This window comes from Ochlerotatus camptorhynchus, unplaced genomic scaffold (genome assembly GCF_037179485.1).
Source record: "Ochlerotatus camptorhynchus isolate MF236.1 unplaced genomic scaffold, CSIRO-AGI_Acam_v1.1 ptg000330l, whole genome shotgun sequence".
Lineage (NCBI taxonomy): Eukaryota > Metazoa > Arthropoda > Insecta > Diptera > Culicidae > Ochlerotatus > Ochlerotatus camptorhynchus.
This window is the reverse complement of record NW_027040818.1, coordinates 11455764-11475886: the sequence shown is the minus strand read 5'-3', so window position 1 is coordinate 11475886 and position 20123 is coordinate 11455764. Positions and strand designations below refer to the sequence as shown.

Sequence of the window (20123 nt, the reverse complement as noted above, 5' to 3'; positions counted from 1 at the left end):
GGGACGGTACTTATAGATATTTTTGGACGCTTTTGAAAAAATTTGGTCTATTGCTGAATTTATGTATGGGCCCAAATTAGGGGCATTTAGGCCGACATTACATCCAGATAATTTTCACGACAGGGAGAAACTTGTTCTCAGGTACCAAGCCTTGGAAATGCTTCTTTTATGTGGTATATAGATCTGTGCTGGTTTGCTTGCGCAAGTGTACTAGAACTGTACTAAAAAGCAGTCAGCATAATGTAAACAGGGCGTCAGCATCTGCACCTACTGAAATTCATGCTAGTTGGTTGAGCTGGTTGAGCTAGTGAGCTAGCATCAGTGTAAACAGCGCATTAATAGACATTGGGTCTGTCGTCTACTGTGCATTTCTGGCCCACTGTGCACTGTAGTGATGTTCAATTCACAACTAAAATGTTTTCAATTAGCCATCTTCAAATTTTATTGATCCATCGAAGTAGTAAAATTTAGTTCCACTGGAAAAAGTTTCGCAGACGGGCAATGGTACCATCGATGTCAACACCGAAGGCACGCAGCTGGGCGGACCACCGCAGCACAGCCTGATCCTCAATGGTGCGGGTGAAAGCCGGGCGGGCATCCTGGGTCATGCGGTACAGCTCAGCGAATTCGCTTCCGGGGGTGGCAATGAACTGGTTGGCCAGAGCGACGGCACCATCGGTATCGGTGACGGCACGGATTTCCTCCATCATGGAAGACCAGGAGCGACCGGCCGTGGTGCGGACGGCACGTGGGATCGGGGTCCAGCCGAAAAGGCCGGCAATGAAGTTCAGATACTCGGCCAGCATGACGTCGCGTTCCTCAGCCCAACGGGAGATTTCCTGCAATTCCGGTTGTCCGATCAGCACGTTCCAGGCATCGTCGGCTTCGTTGCTCTGCATGAAGGCGTAGATCTCTCCAACTTCGGCATCGTGGGTGATCCACCAGTCGTAGATTTCGCGGACTTGCTCCATCGGGTAGAAGACCAGCAGCTGGTCGACCTCCGAGCGCAGATTGGCGCTGGCAAAGCCAACTCCCAGGATGACCAAGAGTGCGAGCAGTTTCTGCGGTGGAAATAAAAACCAATTAGGCGTCAATCGAACCTTATCTTACAAACAAGTTCAGTTACCATTTTGGATGATGTTTGGTTGCGTACTACCTCCAGTTGGGGACTCGGGTTGAAAGATACGGTTTGGACGCCACGGCTACCGTTTATATAGCGGGGAGAGCGTAATCTGCTTCACATTTTCGGCACCCGGGCCAGATAAGGAGGTGCACAATCAGTTACACGCAATCAGAACAATCGGTGATAAGGACAACGCATACCCCTAGCAGCGGAGTGCATTTTCATTGTCAATCAACTTCTTGTATGATTAGATTTGGGATTCGATTCGGTTTTCAATTAATGTTAATTACAAGCATGGTAACAGATACAGGATTTTTTACTTTCTGCTTTTTGGCTGCGCATGATTTCGAGCAAGGTCAACTGGTGATTGCACTCTGCTACGGGTCATTCGATAAGCGGTGGTTAAAGATTAGAAGACTTCGACGTCAGTCAGCTGCAGTTTAGGAAAGGGAAATTCCTTGAACTTTGATTATTGATGCAATTCCAACAGATTCGGTTACGTGATTTGGTTTCTTCCATGACTTAACTGGAAAGATCCATTGTGATTTTCTGCGAAAAAGTTCTATGAATGCTCAAAATGATAATCTGCTTGATATGTTATCCCATCGTTTCGAAAAAGCTCGTCCAAGAGCACTCACTCTCAATCACTAACCAACCACCACCGTCGCTTTCCCCCTTTGTCGGTCTTCCTTTCCGATAAACACTTCATCGATCGTAATCCCCGAATTGGATTTCGGCGGAAAACACCCACTGTCGTTCCCATTTCCGGCCAGGCAGCCAGTCAGTCAGTCAGTCGCAAAAGGAAACCGTCACATCCTTTTTCATCCAATAACATCTTGATTTCCAATTCCGAATGCGAACAAAAAAAAAGACGCGGTCCCTTTTTGAAATGGAAATGGAAACAGCTCGTAACGCAAGTGTGAAATCCAACCCTCTCCGAAGGGACATTCGAAAACCCAAAGACTGTCAATATGTGTGCCCAGGCATGATCAAAAATTCATTCAACGTGAGACTCGAGGGCCGGGGCTCTGCGCTAAGGGTATGCGATATGAATTTTTTTATGGCCACTTCGAAACGTAACGGAATGGTTTCCATCAAATATATACCGCAAAATGCACGAAACGAAATTTCCGGAACAAATGCAACACGAAGGCGAAAGCTAGTTGCGGTGGTGGAATTTCGGGGAATCAATCGACGTTTTTGGAATATTCCGCGAAATGTTTTTTTTAACTGCTTTTAAATTTGTTGATAACTAAAACTAATGCGAATAATTTGATAGAAACTGATGCAGGCGAGAAGAAGTGAGAGAAAGGTCACAGTCAGTGAAGTTTTCACAAGTTTTTTTTTCATTTGACGCCACATATAAAAGAGCAAAATGTTTTTAGGACGTAGGACTACGTCTGTGATTTATATATGGAGGTACACTTTGTGAAAACCAAAAATGGAACATGTAACGAAATTATGAAAGATTTTGAGCGTAAATAACGCAGCTGTTCCTGGATCAATTTCAATAATTTTATCACCAATCGATCAGAAATATTTCTACGACTGTTGATTTTTAACAAGAAACTATTGAAAAAGTGGTAAATGTCAAAAATGTCCATAAGGCTGTCCCTTGTAGTTTATTTTTAATTGCTTAATCTAATGGAAAATTGCTCTAATGATCCTTGAATGTCTACAAAGTTTGCTTAGCTCAACTTCTTGAAAAATTGGGGGCGACCCCGGTTAACATCCATACCTCTCGGGCTAAAGTCACGAGTTCAAATCTCACCCCAGACAAGTCACGAACGACCCAAGAGTGTTAAAGTGACTATAATAATAAAAAACAAATACTTCTTGAAAATTTTCTTCGATCACTTTCAAGTTCATTATTTTTTCCAAGGTCTCTCAATTATATCAACATTTAATCAAGATATTTAATCCCCCATGACTTCCAAACTTCAGGAATGACCTTGAACCTTTTCTACATTTTTTTTTTCTAAAGATCTGAGCGAAACAAAGTTCTCAAAACTTCCAGTGAATTCTAGAGAATGCTAAACATTGTAGAAGCTAGCTTCTATGAAGTTTCTTGAACTTCTACAATGTTTGCAGAGCTTCTATATTGTGTCCCAGAAAGTATAAGCACACTTTCAACTCGCCGCCATTTCTATCCCGATGAAGTTTATCAGCTGTGCAGTGCCAACAGATCGTGCACAAATGATGCACTATTCCCAACCTATTAGTAAGAAAGTTGACGAAAATGTGAGGAAGTAAGTATCGGAGCAGTCCAAACCGCCCTCCGGAAGTTCGATGAAGAAGTTACGTTCGAGGACACAGCGAAATCTGGCCGTAAACCAGGACCGGTGGACCGAAAAGTGGACCAGAAGATCACCAAGCTTTCGCCAATAAAAAAAGTGCCTCTGGTCGAGATTTGGCTAAAAAACTAAGAACATTAAAGGGTAACGTCCAATGTGCCAACCCAAGTAACAATTCGGGTTTTATGCGGGTTCTGTAGACCATGATTTAAACTTGTAGAAAGCTATAAAACCACGATAAAACTTGCAATGTTGCTTGGGAAGGCAAGAAACGGACTCAAACGTTCAAGAAGCAGAAGAAGCCGAAACGAAGTCAGAAACAAGCCGCATCCGTCAAACCAAGGGCTCGGAAGCTATATGATAGCCTGCTGTGTGGAAATTGGCCTGTGTTATCATGGACGATGAAACATACGTCATATTTTTCTACAAGACGCTTCCGGGAGACCAATACTACACAGTCCGTGATGATCAGGAAGTGGACGATGCCGATAAGTAAATTTTTACCGAAAAAAATAGAAGGCCATGATTTGGCAAGCAATATGTGAGTTGTCAAAGCCATTTGTAATAACATCTCTCATCACGCCTTCCTTGGGATGGGAAGTAAAGCCGTTGGTCCCCGGTTCATGAGTTGATGGGTCGATAGGTAGGGTCCAGGTGTGGGAGCTGCCTTCCTGGCACGTCGGTAGCATTGGTGCTCAGCACGGAAAACAAGATCGACGGAAAAAACAAACCAAAGGAAAAAAAAAAAGCCATTTGTAACGAAGGAGACGATGAACACTGACATTTACGTTCGGGAGTGTTTGAATCGACGTCTGCAACCTATGATCCGTCAACATGATGGCCCAGAACTATTTTGGTCCGATTTGGTGTCAATGCACTACTCGGAAAACACGGTAGCTTGGTATAAAGTAAAGTGCAGTACGTGCCTAAAGAGAAAATCTTCCGAATTGTCCGGAGGCCCGGCCAATCGAAACTTTTTGAGCCCTTTCCAAGGGAAATCTACGGAAACACTTTAACCCTGCTTTACTCGCGCCAACTTTTGTAACACGAGTACTCGCGCGTTGTACTTTGTACAACAGTGTGAGTTTTCCATTGCCATTTTGCAGCCGAGCTACCAATCGATATGAAACTAACGCGTATTCCTTAAAAAAAAAAACTTGTTTTTAACTAAACAAGCTAAACTTTTATCACAATTAACCCCCAAAGAATGCGGATAATAGAGAAAATGTGAATGGAAACCGCGTAAACGTGTACTACGTGTGATTTGACTTAATTGATTACAACATGGAAAATCTCGAGATCCTGACCAGATAGAAAGTTACTGTCTTGGGCAAAGTTGTTCTAGAGATCATAAACTTTTTGCTGGTGGAGAATAGTTTAAAATTTTCTCACTACATAGCGCTAGAATATATGTGGAATTATCGCATGTGATATATCTCGAGATCATGACCAGATAGAAAGTTACTGTCTTGGGCAAAGTTGTTCAGGGAGCCAAGGCCTTTTGGCTGGTGGACAGAAATTATTTTTTCTCACATCATTGCGCTTGTATACACGAGAAATTCTCGCATTAGATATATTTCGAGACCTGCTAAACTGTCATCGGCAAAGATGTCCAGGAGATCAAAACTTTTTCGTTGGTCAACAGTACAGAATTTTCTCACTACGCCGCGGATATACGTGAAATCTTCGCATATATAATATCTCGAGATCCTGAACAGCTAGAAATTTACTGTATTTGGCAAAGCTCTTAAGGAGATAAAGATCTTTTGGCTGATGAACAGTAGTTCAGAAATTTCTCTGAATTTGGTGGGAAATTCTCGCATATCAAATATCATAAAATAAAAACACAATTTACATCAGCCTAAGTGGGATAAGACAAATATATTCTGGATTTCTTTGGTGAAAATGTTCATGCAGATTTGTGGATACATAAATTTGGGTGAGTCGTTCCACTTGTATAACTTCCACCAAATGAATGTTTAGAGTCTCCCTTTCATTAAGGCTAATTTCAAAATGTCATATCGAAGGGTCTAGAACAAAAAAAAATCTTTGTATTTACATATGCAAGGACAACGAGACTAACTCAGAGAGTGAGGCACTTTTGCTCAGTTGAATGGAGAAATTTATAAAACCGTACACTTCCGACCATAAGTTTAAGGACACCCCCTAAAAACGTCAAATTTTCGTTCTTTTTAGAACATTTGAAAGATTTTTAATGGAAATACGAAGAGGCAAATTTCTCAATATCATTTTCAAATTTTGTATACCAAAGGTTCACCCAAAGTTACACTATTTTTAAAAATTTACTCTAAAGAATCATGATTGATTTTCTCAGAATTGCTTTGAAAAAATAAATTGAAATTAAAAGTAGTAACATATGTAAGTCCTGGGAATACTTTCAGGTGTTCATTTGACGGCATGAACAAACACACATATGTCAACCAATGCACTTGTCACGCTTATCTATACTACTACTGAACTGTCAAACTCAAATTTGCACAGTAGTTTCCATTTAAAATGTCGTACAAGCTGGATTTATGTGCACAAGTCGCCAACCTTTTTGGACGGCTCAGTACAAGTGAAATTCTAAGCGTGTTCAAAGACAAGCCAAAATCAAAATCAACTATTTATCGTGTTTTGAAGGATTGTCGTGATGGCAAAGAACCGGAAAATAAAAAGAAATGCGGTCGCCCAACAAAATTGAGTGCCAGAACAACCAAAAAATGTTATCAAGTGCTGAAAACAAATTTGGTCAATCAACACGCAAATTAGCACGAAAATTTCATGTTTCAAACATGACAATCCATCGGATTAAAAAAAAATACAAGGTAATCTATCGGAAACGTCATCGTGCTCTAAAATATACACAGCAACAACTCGAAAAATACCAAAATGTTGCCGTGCACTTCGTCGCAAACCTTTTGCGAATGGAAAATGCCTCATTTTGGAACTGAGTAAAAAATACCATTTGTACCGAAAAAGGACAATCCATAAAATGTGCCTCAGGCTCGTCCAATTGGGTGTACTCAAGGCTACGGTGTACGACAACGGCTGGGAAGCTCAAATTGTGCAACAATTGGTTGATCGAATCAAGCAAAATTTAAAAGAAATCGTCAAAGACACCGTCCAAACCCTGATTCAACAATTTCGCTACACTGCGAAAAATCGAAGATAATGGACCATTGAGTGTACTGTAAATGCATTTTTCAACAGTTTATAAATAGAATAAAATACCCTGAAGAAGATTTTAAAATTAAATTGTTTGATTTCAAATGGCATGCTTTTGATTTTTCCCAGGACTTATGTTACATATGTTAGTTGAACCCTTATGCAATACCATTCATACCATTCAAATAACCTAAGGAGATCAAAAATCGGACGTAAAATGAGAGAGCTTTGAACAAAATACATTTGCATGTTCACCATCCGGAAGAACTTTGCCGCATGTACAACTTTGACGATGAGAGTTACTTCCTGACCTTAAGCTATAGCATATACAAATAGTTTACATGCATACTAGCGTCGCATACCGAAAATATTCTGAACTATTTACTGTTCACCAGCAAAAAAGCTTTGATCTCCTAAACAACTTTTCCGAAGACAGTAATTTTCTAGCTGTTCGGGATCTCGAGCTGTAGCATACATGAGGATTGCACATGTATACTAGCGCAGCGCAGTGAGAAAATTCTGAACTACTGTTCACCAGCCAAAAGACCTTGTCTTCCTGAACAACTTTGCCGAAGACAGCAACTTTCTAGCTGATCAAGATCTCGAGCTATTGAATATGCGAGAAAGTGAGTGAGGAAATTCTGAACTATTGTCACCCAACAAAAAGATCTTGCTTCCTAAAAAACTTTGCCGAATACATTTACTTTCTATCTGGTCAGGATCTAGAACTATTGTACATGCGAAAATTGAACGTATATACTAGCGCCAAGTAGTGAGAGTTTTCTGAACTACTGTCCACCTGCGAAAAAATCTTTACCTCCTGAACAACTATGCCGAAGACAGAACCTTTCTATCTGGTTGGGAACTCGAGATATTTTATATGAGAATTTCACGTGTTTACTAGCGTCGCTTAGTGAGCAAATTTTGAACTATTGAGCACCAAGAAATAGGCTTTGAACTCCTGAAAAACTTTGTGAATGACAGTAACTTTCTATCTGGTCAGGATATCGATGTAAGGCCTGTACTCGAAAAAAAAAATGCACCAGACAAAAGTGTTCGCCAAAAATTTATTTTAAGTCGGATTTTCTTGAAACTTTCAGGGAATGAATTAATACATATGTATTATGTTTCAGCATAATTACTTTAATCAATTTCTATCGCTGAAAGCCCCCACCTTTACCTCATTACATTTTGTGCAATGCTGGAGCCGACTTTTTTGGTCACTTTCATCCATTCTTTCTTCAACTCCAGCTCGTTCTTAAACACCTCGGACGATTTTCGAACTTTGGCCTTCATTATGGCCCAAAATCTTTCCACCGGACGAATCTCTGGTGAATTTGGGGGGTTGGCGGTTTTTGGTACAAAAACAACGTTATTGTCTCTGTACCAATCCAAGGTCGATCGCGCATAATGGCATGATGCCAGGTCCGGCCAAAATAATGTCTTGCCTCCGTGGGACCGCAGGAAGGACAACAGACGCTTCTGGAGGCACTCGGTGCGGTAAATTTCGCTGTTGATGGTACCCATTGTGATGTACGGTTTACTCAGTTTACCGCATTGGCATATGGCCTGCCAGAGCAAGTATTTTTTGGCGAATTTGTCCACTTTCTTCTTCCTTATGTCTTCCGGAACATCAAACCGTGATTTGGCAACGTAGAACTCCAGCCCGGTATCTGCTTTGCGTCTGCCTTGATGTAGGTTTCGTCATTCATAACCACACACATCGGTTTCGTTAACCACTCTCGATACAGCTTCCTTGCGCGGAATTTGGCCGCCGTGTTTTGTTGATCACGCCGGTTCGGTGAATTCCGGACCTTGAATACACGAAGCCCAGCTCGTTTCATGGTTTGCTGAACGAACCAGGCGGAACACTTTGCCTTCAGAGCCGCGTCGCGAATCGAAAGGTTCGGATTACGATTAAAATACACCTTCCGGGCCTTCACAGGGTCAGCTGTCTTCGATTTTCTTCCACTTCCAGCCCACCACTGGGTCGTCTGGGACTCCTTAAACGATGTTACCACCCAAGACATAGTTGTATGGGTGATTCCCAGTTGTCTTCCGATCCATCTCATGGTCGCAATCGGATTTTCCATGACGGCGCGCAAAATTCTCAGGCGATTTTCTTCTTGTTTCGATGACATCTCAATAACCACTGAACCAATTGTTATGAAATTTTGCACATGTAAACAATTCACTCCAAACTAGTTATACCCAGATTTTCATCAATTTTTACCCACGGATAAAAAAGTTACACACGGATAAAAATGGTGCATTTTTTTCGAGTTCAAGCCTTAATCCATGTTGTAATCAATTAAGTCAAATCCCACGGAGTATGGTGACAGTTTACGCGGTTTCCATTTACATTTTCTCTATTAACCGCATTTTTTAGGAGTTTACTGTAATCAAAGTTTAGCTTGTTTGGATCAAAACAAGTTTTTTGAGAAATACTTGTTGGTTTCAGATCGATTGGTAACTCAGCAACAAAATGGCAATGGAAAACTCATGTGTGTTGTGCAAAGTACAACAGTGCGAGTAACGGAGGGTTAAAGCAACAAATTCAATAGAAAAATTTGATGAAGACTTGACAAAATTCACCAAAATTATCGCCAAGGAATTTGTGCTGAAGCTAATGGATAGCGTCGTCAAATCAGAAGTTTGCTCCTTGGCATGCGATTAAAGGAACCGCAGATTATTTTCATCCAGTTGAAAGTTAATACTGTAGAGAACATACACAGAAAACATTCTGAATTTTACTGGTGATGTAAACATCCATGCTTGCAATGATTCATCCATGTAAACTTATTTTTCACGCAAGAACTGTTGCAAACAAGGGTGGACTGTTGCATACAATACATTGAATATTGTATGATATGTCTCATAAATTTACACGATCTATAATGTAAACTTCTATGATATATGACGCTCCATTTATGTGCATCATAGTAACGAAAATTTTCCCTACTTATTTAGCTGTGTGTATATGAAATAAATTTTTTTATTCATTAACATAACGTTGTATTATTCCAATAATAAACTGTGCTTATACTTTCTGGGACACCCTATAAGCATTTCTATGAAGTTCTTCAAACTTCCTGGAATTTATACGTTATTTGCAAGCATTCTTCCAAAATTTCTACAAAATTTCCAAATGATATTTTATGTCTATTACTCTTCCTACCGTTACGGGAATTGCCCTTAAGAGCTTTGAAATTTAACAAAGAACTCTAGATCTAGATCTAGTTTCTAAAACATTTCGACAGTTTTTTTCAAATTCTCTTCAAAAAATGTCTTCTACCAAGTTGTTCCATATAGTTAAGCCCTCATTTAGGTGTCAATTATTACTAGGATGGATTTTATTGTCATTGAAATCAAAAAAATAACCTTTTGACGTAGGATTACGTCTGTCGGCAACATATTAGGGGCGCAATTAAAAAAAAAAAACCAAATCGACCGCGTCACGAAAAGTGGTCAGGTTTTGACCACTTATACTGCCGTTATATGCATAACTGTCCCATGTTCTATGCAATCTTTATGCACCGTGGGACTCTTATGCGTATAAAGGCAGTCAATAGTGGATGAATTTTAATTCTAAACAAGCCAATCGATTGGAAATTTTTCTACGAATCGAATTGAACACTTAATCAATTTTCAATAGGTCATTGTTGAAAATTACACAAATGCCCAACTGTTGCAATGGTGACCAAAATTATCACCGATTGCCTGAAAAAAGCACTTTCCCTAACATTTCAAAATCGAATTCCATCCGGTCTCGCCGAACGGTGCTTATTCAATCACCGTGTGTGGCGATGTCCCGTTGGTCGTCATCATCATAAGCAGCAGCAGCAGTGCTTTCGATGCGTGGCGTTGAACATTGTTCTCCAGTACACGAAAGGCTTCCCGCAAACAGCGAGCTGCAGCCCACATGAGCGTCCGTTCACCGAAGAAGGAGGAAGAAGGCGCACCGCTAATGATCGGATTCAGTAGTTCTTCGTGAGTCGCAGTGGGCCATCTATGCCAAGCGCGTCACCCTCGTTCCAAACAACATACAGCTCGCCAGCCTCAATTGTGTTGAACACCCTAATAGCTCAGCATTAATCAACCATCAGGATTACCATAAATTCGTTCGCTGGACATTTGTCAAGGTCATCAATCGGATGTCAGTTCCCATAAGTTTGAATTTAACATACCATGTATTTTTAAGGCAACATTGGGGGTGCAATTTCAAAAACCAAAGTCGGAGAGTGTTCTGATATTGATCCAAAGATGATGGAATTGAATTCATAATTCGTCAATTGATTAGAAATTTTCCTACGAATCTGTTGTATAGTAATTAAGACTTTGTCAATTTTCAAAAGGGCACTATTGATAATTGAACGAATGTGCAGCCTCTGCTATGATAATTAAAATTATCACCGATTGCCTGTGAAAAGCGCTTTCCCTAACACAGATTTCAAAATCGAATTCCATCCGGTCTTGCCGAACGGTGTTCATTAGACTGATGCAAAATTTGACTTTTTCGCTCCACAGTGCTTAAATGGTTTCAAATCGGGTCCTGATTAGCCTCCCAAAATTACAACTCATTTGGTTAGAATTAGACTTCGCACAAGCCATTTGAAGTTTGCATGTAAATTACTATGGGAAATCTCTTTGTTCATTGCCTTCTAGTATTTTTCCATATTGAGCTGCGAAGCAGTTCGATGGCCATTATTATAGAAAATTTTCTCAGCTACAACTTTGCTGAGGAACCTTGTTCCGTTTTTGTTGCTGAGCTGGCAGCAATCAACTTCGCATTGGGGATGATTTCCAACATGCCCGCAGACCATTACTTCATCTTCACGGATAGTCTCAGTTCGATTGAGGCTATTCGGTCGATGAAACAAGGTAGGCACTCATCATATTTCCTTTCAAAGGTAAGGGAGCAGATGAGTTTGCTGGTCGAAAGATCATATATGATTACCTTTGTATGGGTCCCCTCACATTGCTCAATCCCAGGCAATGAGAAGGCGGACTCTCTTGCAAAGGTGGGCACGCAGGAAGGCGAATTGTATGACAGGCAAATTTCACACGATGAATTTTACCATTTAGTGCGTCAGAGTACCTTTTCGAGTTGGCAAACCGATTGGGACACTGGAAATCTTGGACGGTGGTTACATTCAATTATTCCTAATGTTTCTTCGAGAGCGTGGTTTCAAGGCTTGGGCTTAAGTCGTGACTTCATTCGCGTGATGAGTAGACTTATGTCCAACCACTACTCGCTAGATGCTCATCTCAATAGAATAAACCTCGTGGACAGCAACATATGTCGGTGTGGAAACGGTTACGACGACATCGATCACGCAGTTTGGCAATGTACGGATAATGACGCCGCCAGAGAGCGACTTTTGAATACCCTCGAGGCCCAAGGAAGACAACCCTATGTTCCTATCAGAGACGTGTTGGCAACCCGTGATCTCTGCTATATGCAGTCTGTTTATGTTTTTCTTCAAATGTCTAGTATAAGAATTTAATTCCTTTTGTCTTTTGTCTCTCTTTATTAGTTTTTGTTTGTCTTGTCCCTCCGTCTCGATGAGTCCCATCGTCGCCCACTGGTCACCCACCATAGCCGGTCGAACTCCGGACGAAGCTAGAACAGCACTACCGTTCATACTGGCGACAACGCTCTGATGAGACAACGAAACCCTACCCCAAACTCCTCCCCTGATCCTATCCTTCGAAAATGTACCCTTCTAACCTCGAGTAAGCCGCGAGTAATCGGCCCAACTCCTACTAGACATAGAATTAAGTGAATTTTGTTACACACAGTGAACAATGAATTATAGGCTCCGTAAAGCTAACGCGATTGAGCCTTCCAAATAAACGAACTAGATAAAAAAAAAAACTTTGCTGAAGATCGTTTCTTTGTAAAACGAGACAGGAAAAATTTGTGTCATAAACTTATGACATGATCAAGCAGCTGCTCTGTAGGCAACACTGTATTTTGCAGTTTGACATAGTAGCCATGATTTTTGTGCCCTATTCAACGCCCCAGAAACACCAATGTTGCCTGCTGAGCAGTTGATTGGGCATGATCATAAGGCATCAGCGCATTGAACCATTGATAACTTTCGATCCTTGCATTTAATCAAAAAGTGATCTGCAGCAAAGCTGTAGCTGGGAAATCTTGGTTTTACCATAATAATTCCCATACAAACTTCAAATGGTTTGTGCCATCTCAGTTTCTCACCAAATGGGTTCAAATTTTAAGAGGTTATCCAAGTAACAATTTTGGTGTTATGAGGGTTCTGTAGATCATGATTTAGACTTGTAGAATGCTATAAATCCTCGATAAAACCTGCAATGTTACTTGGGTAGTTAGGATCCGATTTGGAATCGTGGAGCGAAAATTTCAAATTTTGCATCACTCTACTGTTCATCCAGCAACCAAACGTTTGTGGTCAAATGTCTAACAGTATTGAAGTGGTACATACAAAATCTCGCAATGAGCGAATACCACATGACCTTGTAAATTAACCAGAAACACTTCGAATTTATATGATTGATCGTAAATATGTTGCGAATGGAAAATTTTAGCAAAAAATTCCTCCAATTTTCGTTTTGTTATTATCTATTGAATAAACAAAAAAATTCCGTACGTTTTGTACACAAAAGTGGTTTCCCTAACACAGTCGCCGAATATTGATATCGAGCATGTAGTCCTTGTTGTGTCATACGCTATATTTTGCAGAGTAGATGTTATTTGATATGCCGCTTGATATGGTTATGAGAGATATCAAATATGACCATAAGGCATCATAATCCGGAATATCCGGAATCTTTTCTACGGTGGCCATATGGCTCTATGGTTGTAATTTTGAGTGCCATTGGTCATATTTCATCGAGTAGATTTGATTTGATATTTCGCATGATAAGGCTATGATAGATGATAAATTTGACCATATGGAACCATAATCCGGAACATCCGGGATCGATTCCAAGGTAGACATGGGTTCTTATGATTGTTCTCTATTATTTTCTCGAGTACCGAAAAAATAAAAAAAAATCAATATGTTGTCGCAATGATAATTAAGATATATATTTTTTTATATCTTCATTAATGAGACTTTCAGACCTGGGCTGGTTCGTCTCCGCAGTAAGATATGTGATAAAGATTGAAAAAAAAACAGCCCCGTGCCAACACATCCTTGAATATATAACAAAGAGGGAGGGGCTTAAGAGGGAGTTCCACCCAACAGATGTAAGAACCGCACACCGGAATGATGTTAAAAATATTTCAATTTAACCGGCCATGGCATTTCTGAGATACACATTTTTGAAAATAAAAAAATTGTCCCGGGCTTTTACGGGTTAACAGAGCTCATAGTAATATCGGCTTTTTTTCGTTGATGTGATAGTATTGTCAATTATTTTGAAATTTGATGGAAGTTATGATTGTTGTTGTACCGTTACATTTCGAAAACATGGACATAAATCAACTCGAAGTGAATCCAAACAAAAAACAAGCCAAACAGCTTCAAAATGCGCCGAAGATTTCCGTTTCGCAGCAAAACAAACGCAATAACTCGATATATCGCATACCCTTACGTCTGCGCTAATCGTGAATTCATACCTCGCAGAGGATGTCTCACCGTTTTTGGGAGGGAAAGAATTTCCATTTTTCGTTCGTGCCACTCATCTTCATCATCGTGAGAAGTCAGCTTTCTTTTTCCTCCTCCGCCGGGCCAAATTCAAATTTGCTGTTCGCTGCGTTAGGACCGTTCCGCTCCGGTGGTGGCTAAGCTCGAATCCATTCGGGGCCGAATTTCGCCTCAGTCAACGGAGAAGCATTTGCTGGAGTTTCAACAAAATTGCAGATTATCCATCGGAATCAAAATGAATGGTAATGGCATGCCGATGGCAAACTATTTGTTCGACTTCTCAGAGGCCCTTTAATACTTTGATATTATTACCTTCGATTGAGTATAAAAAAGGATTTGGTGCTTCTCCGGTGTCATTATATGCCGGCTATGGCTGGTGGCCCTCATATCAGTTGCTGCCCACAGAATCTGATCAGACCGAGTCAAACCAACCAGCAGAGTCTGGCAATGAAAAACAACAGATAATAGCATTCCGCTTGGGTTGTTTGTTGGAGCAGAAGCGGCAGACAACGGGAGTGTATGGCATTAATGAAAATTCTGCTGACCGAGTTCCTAGCAGCCATGGAACCCAACGACGACGAGCGAGAGAAGATTGAGAAAATACCAAAAAAAAACTGGATTTCGAGCCACGCCATCATCGGTTCAGTTCAGGCTTCCTAAGTTTTCCCATTTGGTTCGGTTCGGATCGGTTGGGGAAAAGACTGAAATGCAATAAACATTTCCTCCCAACCTCCGGAACAGTCCACAGTTCTGGCGGGTCAGAAAAAGCAGCTCTGCTCTGCTACTAAGAGAGCTCTGGTGTGGTTATGATGTAATATGTGGGAATATATTGGCTGCCACTCGCTCGCTTTCTCCCCACATGGGACTGTTCCAAGGACTGTTCATAAGCTCGTATAAATTTATTAGTTTTTCGTCTAGTCTAGGTTTAGAGGTTTGTTGATCTTGCTAGGGTAAGGAATAAATTTTGTCCTTATCAGCATGTTTGGCATAATTAAAGGTGCTGTTTTTGGTTTTGACTGGCTTTCATGTCGCTTGGAATTTCAAATATTTAATTTATATTTAAATCGTAGCTGTCGAGATATGACTAACGTCGACGGAAATACAGCCATGCAGACTGTCACATACCTGTTGGGAAGGTTAGGGAAACATCTGCAGAAGCGTGCTCGGTGAATTCATTCTCAAGTACCGTTGTATGTTTTATCGAGGTTTTGAAGCATACTACAGGTCTAAATCGTGGTATATAGAACCCTCATAAAACCCAAATTGTTACTTGAGATTGTGATTCGTATAGATCTGTAAACAATCCTCCAAGGTTCAATCGATTCAGTCTGAACCATTGACCTGATATCTGGTATGGGTGTACTTTAGAGTGGCTCAAATCAGGTCAATCCTGGAATTTCAAACGCACATTGTATGGAGGATCCTGCTTGGATCCTCAAAAAACCCAGCAGAATCTTTCTACTATTTCTCTCCCAACAACCAAATACATGTCCAAGTCCCAAAATTTAATACTTCTAAATCTATTCCTTCCAATCCTAATGAATTGATTTCTCAAATTCCTTTGAAATAATTACGAGATTAAATTTCATGAATCATAAACCTTATTTTTCGATAACCAATAAAAAACTACAAGGGACAGCCATATGGGGTTGTACGCAATGGTGACGTAGGACTACATGGTATTATATAATAAATGGTAATGTGTATCTTTATTGAGCCAGGTATTAATCTGAACCATATTTTAATTATTTTCCTTACCTCATTTTAATATTTTGATTTTCTGTTCTATTTACTATCGTACAGATTTGTCGTACAAGCAGAAGCAATACTTTTGTGCACGGAATCTGACGAAATATTACTTGGAGCCAATGCCCATGATTGTGCTGGGTAATTTTAACATGGACCTCATGAACGAAGGGAGCTTCGTCGAGTTCATAACGAAATATTTGCACCTGGACATGGATCGTGAGTGGACTTAATTTTCGTTCGAAACGTTCGGCTTGACAGTAAAAAGTATAACTCTTACACGTTAAACCATCGCCCAGTTTTGTCACTTTTCGAGTTCTAGGTCTTAACTCAGGGCGTTTATTATCGTTGCCAATCTGTACCGTACCGGAGTGTGAGCCAACTGCAAAGTCATGCTGTGTTCATCAGAACTCATCTGACAAATCAAACGGCCCTTTTCAGGGTCACAAAAATTTTCTGGCTATTTGAATTTCTATCTTCTCAATGCAATAAGACAGTTCTGTGTCAACCATATAGTTCACCATAAATACTTCTTTGCACGGCTACGCTGGACACGGGTTGACCCGGTGGTTGGAAAGGCAGCGCTAGCCTTCATCGCTACGAGAAATGGGCACTCAGTGTGCCCAGTTGCTTCAGGATTAGAAGCTTGGTTGCTACCATTTTGCTGGTTCCAGGAATTTCATTCATGTCAAGATTAGTAGAATTCCTAAACAATCTCTTTTGAAAATAGTTGGTGGCCCTGAACAGGGTCGTTTTGGATAGGGAAAATGAACGAAGCTTAACCTCAGGTGCGTCCCTGACGCTTCAGGTAACAGCGCCACGAATGACGTTTTCCAGCAACACATTACCTTGAGCACACTAGGGTTTTAGATCAGACCGGAGATTCGCTTGACATCACCACGACCAGCCAGACGATGGACGGCGGACTTGGTAATACCAACCGGTGGAAACTAACGATTTTAAATTGGCTCACTGCTTGACTAGCCTATTGGTCCCAAGCAAATCCATTAACGTACCCCATTCTAGTCAAAATTCTAGTACTGCACAATGTTTGTTTTGATTTGCCATGAAAGTTTGACAGATAAAATGAGGGGTTCGTGGATTTTCCTATGTTTCGAGGGGTGCATCGATTAGCTTGGGACCGAAAAAAGTACCAGAGCTGAGCCAAGACTTCGGGACCTTCCGGTCTTAGAGCTAACCCCTATGGATGTACGTTCTCGTAACGAACAGATGTATCGTAGACAGAAGGCCGTAGCACGCATCAAATTGTTGCAAAAGTCGACCTGCACGACTAGCGGTACTTTGCGATTTTCATCGACAGGCAATATGCCTCCAGTAGTTCACGTCGATTGTGTGCTGGATTTGAGCCACTCGATTTGCTACGAATGCCTTCCAACGACTAGGCGATGACTGTAGCCATTGAAGAACGGTGGTGAAATCCGTCCAGAAAAAAGCAGTGGCAGATATCTTCACGGCAGCATTCACCTTCTTGTAGAGCTGCGTCGATAATCGTGCAGTGCAGAGTTCTAGCTGGGCTATCGAATGCCGACCTTGGATTTGGCCGTCAGAAGTTGAATAGAAACACCGCCACGCACCTAACAGCAGGTCCCATACGCTCCCTTGGAGGCGTCGGTGAAGAAGTGAAACTGAATGCTAATAGCGTTAGACAGAGTGCGACGAATCTTGGAACACGAATTTCACTCAGTAAATGTAGAGTAGCAAAGAAATCCTTCCAATCTTCTTACAGCTTGCGGGGGAGTGCAGTATCCCATTCGCAATCTTCACCATTCTGCTTCAAGGTCCACAAACGCTACATAAACAGTTTGACGTCAATGATCGTAGGACCCACGAGACCAAGCGGGTCGACGATTTGAGCGATGTAGGAAGTCATCTTACATTTCGTCAGGACCGCAGCAGAAAGTGGTAGCTGGACCTTAACCCGAAGTACGTCGTTCGATGGTTCCCAGATGAGACCGGGAGTTGGAACTGCTTGCTCATCTTGTAGATCATGTAGAGGTTTGAGGGCCAGATCTTCCGGTGGAACGTGCTGGGGAACCATGAGAATATTTGATGCCAACTTCTTGATTGGAAGTCCAGCTGTACTGAGCATCTATCAATCACCTGCTTGCGAAGCTGGATGGTAGATTCTACATCGTCGGCACCAGACAGAAAATCGTCGATGTAGAAATCGTGGATGACCGCTTCTACAGCAGCTGCAAGTTGGTATCCATTATCCAAAGCGATCTGCTGCAGAGTCCTAGTGGCCAAGAACGGAGCAGACGCAGTATCATTGGTGATTGTCTGCAGTTCATAGGTGAAAACCAGATCGGTGGGCGTCGCCCTGAAGCGGATTCGCAGGAATCTTCGGTTGATGGCAAAATGAAGCATTTTGCGATACATTTTCTCCACGTCGGCAGCCATAGCAACGAAGCGAAAGCGTAACTCAGCACTAGTACTTGAAGATCTACCTTGAACGACCGGGCCAACCAATAACGTGTCATTCAGTGAATATCCCTATGATGTCTTGCACGACGCGTCGCATAGGACCCTGACCTTCATTGTTGTACTCGACTCCTTTAAGACAGGGTGGTGCGGGATGTAGCAATAAGTAATGTCATCGTTTACCCGTTCGTCATGCTTCTTCATGTGTCCTAGTTCGAGGTACTCGTCCATGAAGCAGTGATACGCATCCTTGGTAGTGGGACCACGTTCGAGCCGGGAGCTTCCTAGGACAACTTCGGGACTGTCGGTTCTAAGAAGACGGACGATCTACCTCCCAAATGGATCACGAGTAGTGGTCACTGCGTAGTGATGTTCCCAGCAATTTTGTTCGACAGATAGTGGTGGAGTGCGGTTTCTAGATGGTCGTCTTTCGTTGAAAAATTGCTGATCCGAAGAATGCATTTTGACTGATTGGATGCTTTCCCAGCGACAGCCCATCCGAATGGTGTTTCAGCCAACAATGGAAGATCATTTCCTAATGACATCTTCCGACCAGGTTGACGTTCCCAGAAGGCTTCACTACTGATAAAGAGGTCTATCCTTCCTGGGACGTTGAACCGTAGATCTACAAGTGCAGCTTCGGACAAATTCCACGACGAAATGCTGATCGGCATTGTCGGTAGCTCTGCCGACGGATTCTTCAGGATGAGAAACTCTAGCTTTGTGGAGAATTCCTGCATTCTCGATTGGACCGTTGCGGTGACTGAACTTTTCACGTTCTGTGTAGAGATACCGATTTCTGCTATGGATATGCCCACCTTTGACCGAGGATTGAATAACCGCTTCGGCCGCGGTTACGAAATGAAGTTGGACTTAGAAGCCGAGTCCAGTAGCCAGTAGCTAAATGTAGGTATTTTTATAACAATCGCTTTCAATTTCACAGGGAACCAATGATTTTCAATATTGGAAACATTTAACCACAGACAAACAGACATAACACATTGACTGTTTCTCACTGTAAAACATCGTTGCTAAAACATTACCACCATCTGTTGAGTACTCTGTGATGGGTAGTTCGCTGAACAGATAGCGGTAGTGTGTAAACGTCAAATGCAAGGGAATTGACTACCGACTACGTTACTTTTAAGTTGTCCGTTAAATGCTTGTTCGATGAACAACTGAAATACTATCAAGATTTCTACGGGATTACTGAAAACGCAAGTCATTTCGATCCATTTCACCCCGGTGATCAATTTGCCCCTGGATTACGGTACACCCTAATGCAATTCTTTTAAATTGCTCTAAAATGAGATAGAAAAATGTGTATTTTACAAAGTTGCTTGAAACTAATTAGCTACAACTCTGCATTATGTTTAGAAAAAGAAAAGTTAGTTTTTGAACATCCATTAATTTGAGGTCCACCCTTTTGTTTACAACCATAAAAAAGTGACTTTTCAAGCACAAAAACTTCACCAAATGACCACGTTTTAGACTTGAAGAATGCTTTAAGACCTTTATAAACTTTTACCGAAATTGATAATAACTCTTTTCTATTACCGCTTGAACCCAGAAGGCGTGCCCCGACAAAATAGAAGCCACAGAACATCGAATCTGAAACGAACAAGGCATTTCTATAAACACACAGAGCTTCCAGAAATCCAACACAACCCACCATCCATCTTGGACATGACTCAATCCTCTCGGATCATCCCTGAG

At 41.4% G+C, this 20123-nt stretch overlaps 2 protein-coding genes across 2 annotated transcripts in view; one reads left to right on the top strand and one right to left on the bottom strand.

The window, feature by feature from the left end:
• The window catches only part of LOC135708341 (uncharacterized), a 551505-nt gene that overhangs the window by 54159 nt on the left and 477223 nt on the right, over window positions 1-20123 (top strand). The gene's annotated exons all lie outside the window — the stretch shown is intronic.
• Window positions 425-18386, bottom strand: LOC135708511 (uncharacterized). Its single transcript, XM_065230626.1, has 3 exons — window positions 18087-18386; window positions 17815-18012; window positions 425-1061 (listed from the first exon to the last, which is right to left on the bottom strand). Exons 1-3 carry the CDS (start codon window positions 18384-18386, stop codon window positions 468-470), a joined length of 1092 nt encoding a protein of 363 aa, XP_065086698.1. The 3' UTR covers window positions 425-467.

Coding starts and splice junctions, on each gene's coding strand:
- LOC135708511 (XM_065230626.1), bottom strand. CDS start 18,386: ATGGCTGCCGACGTGGAGAAAATGTATCGCAAAATGCTTCATTTTGCC. Junction 18,013..18,086: donor CCATCCAGCTTCGCAAGCAG/GTGATTGATAGA, acceptor ATGGTTCCCCAG/CACGTTCCACCGGAAGATCT. Junction 1,062..17,814: donor TCGTCGACCCGCTTGGTCTC/GTGGGTCCTACG, acceptor TTTCCACCGCAG/AAACTGCTCGCACTCTTGGT.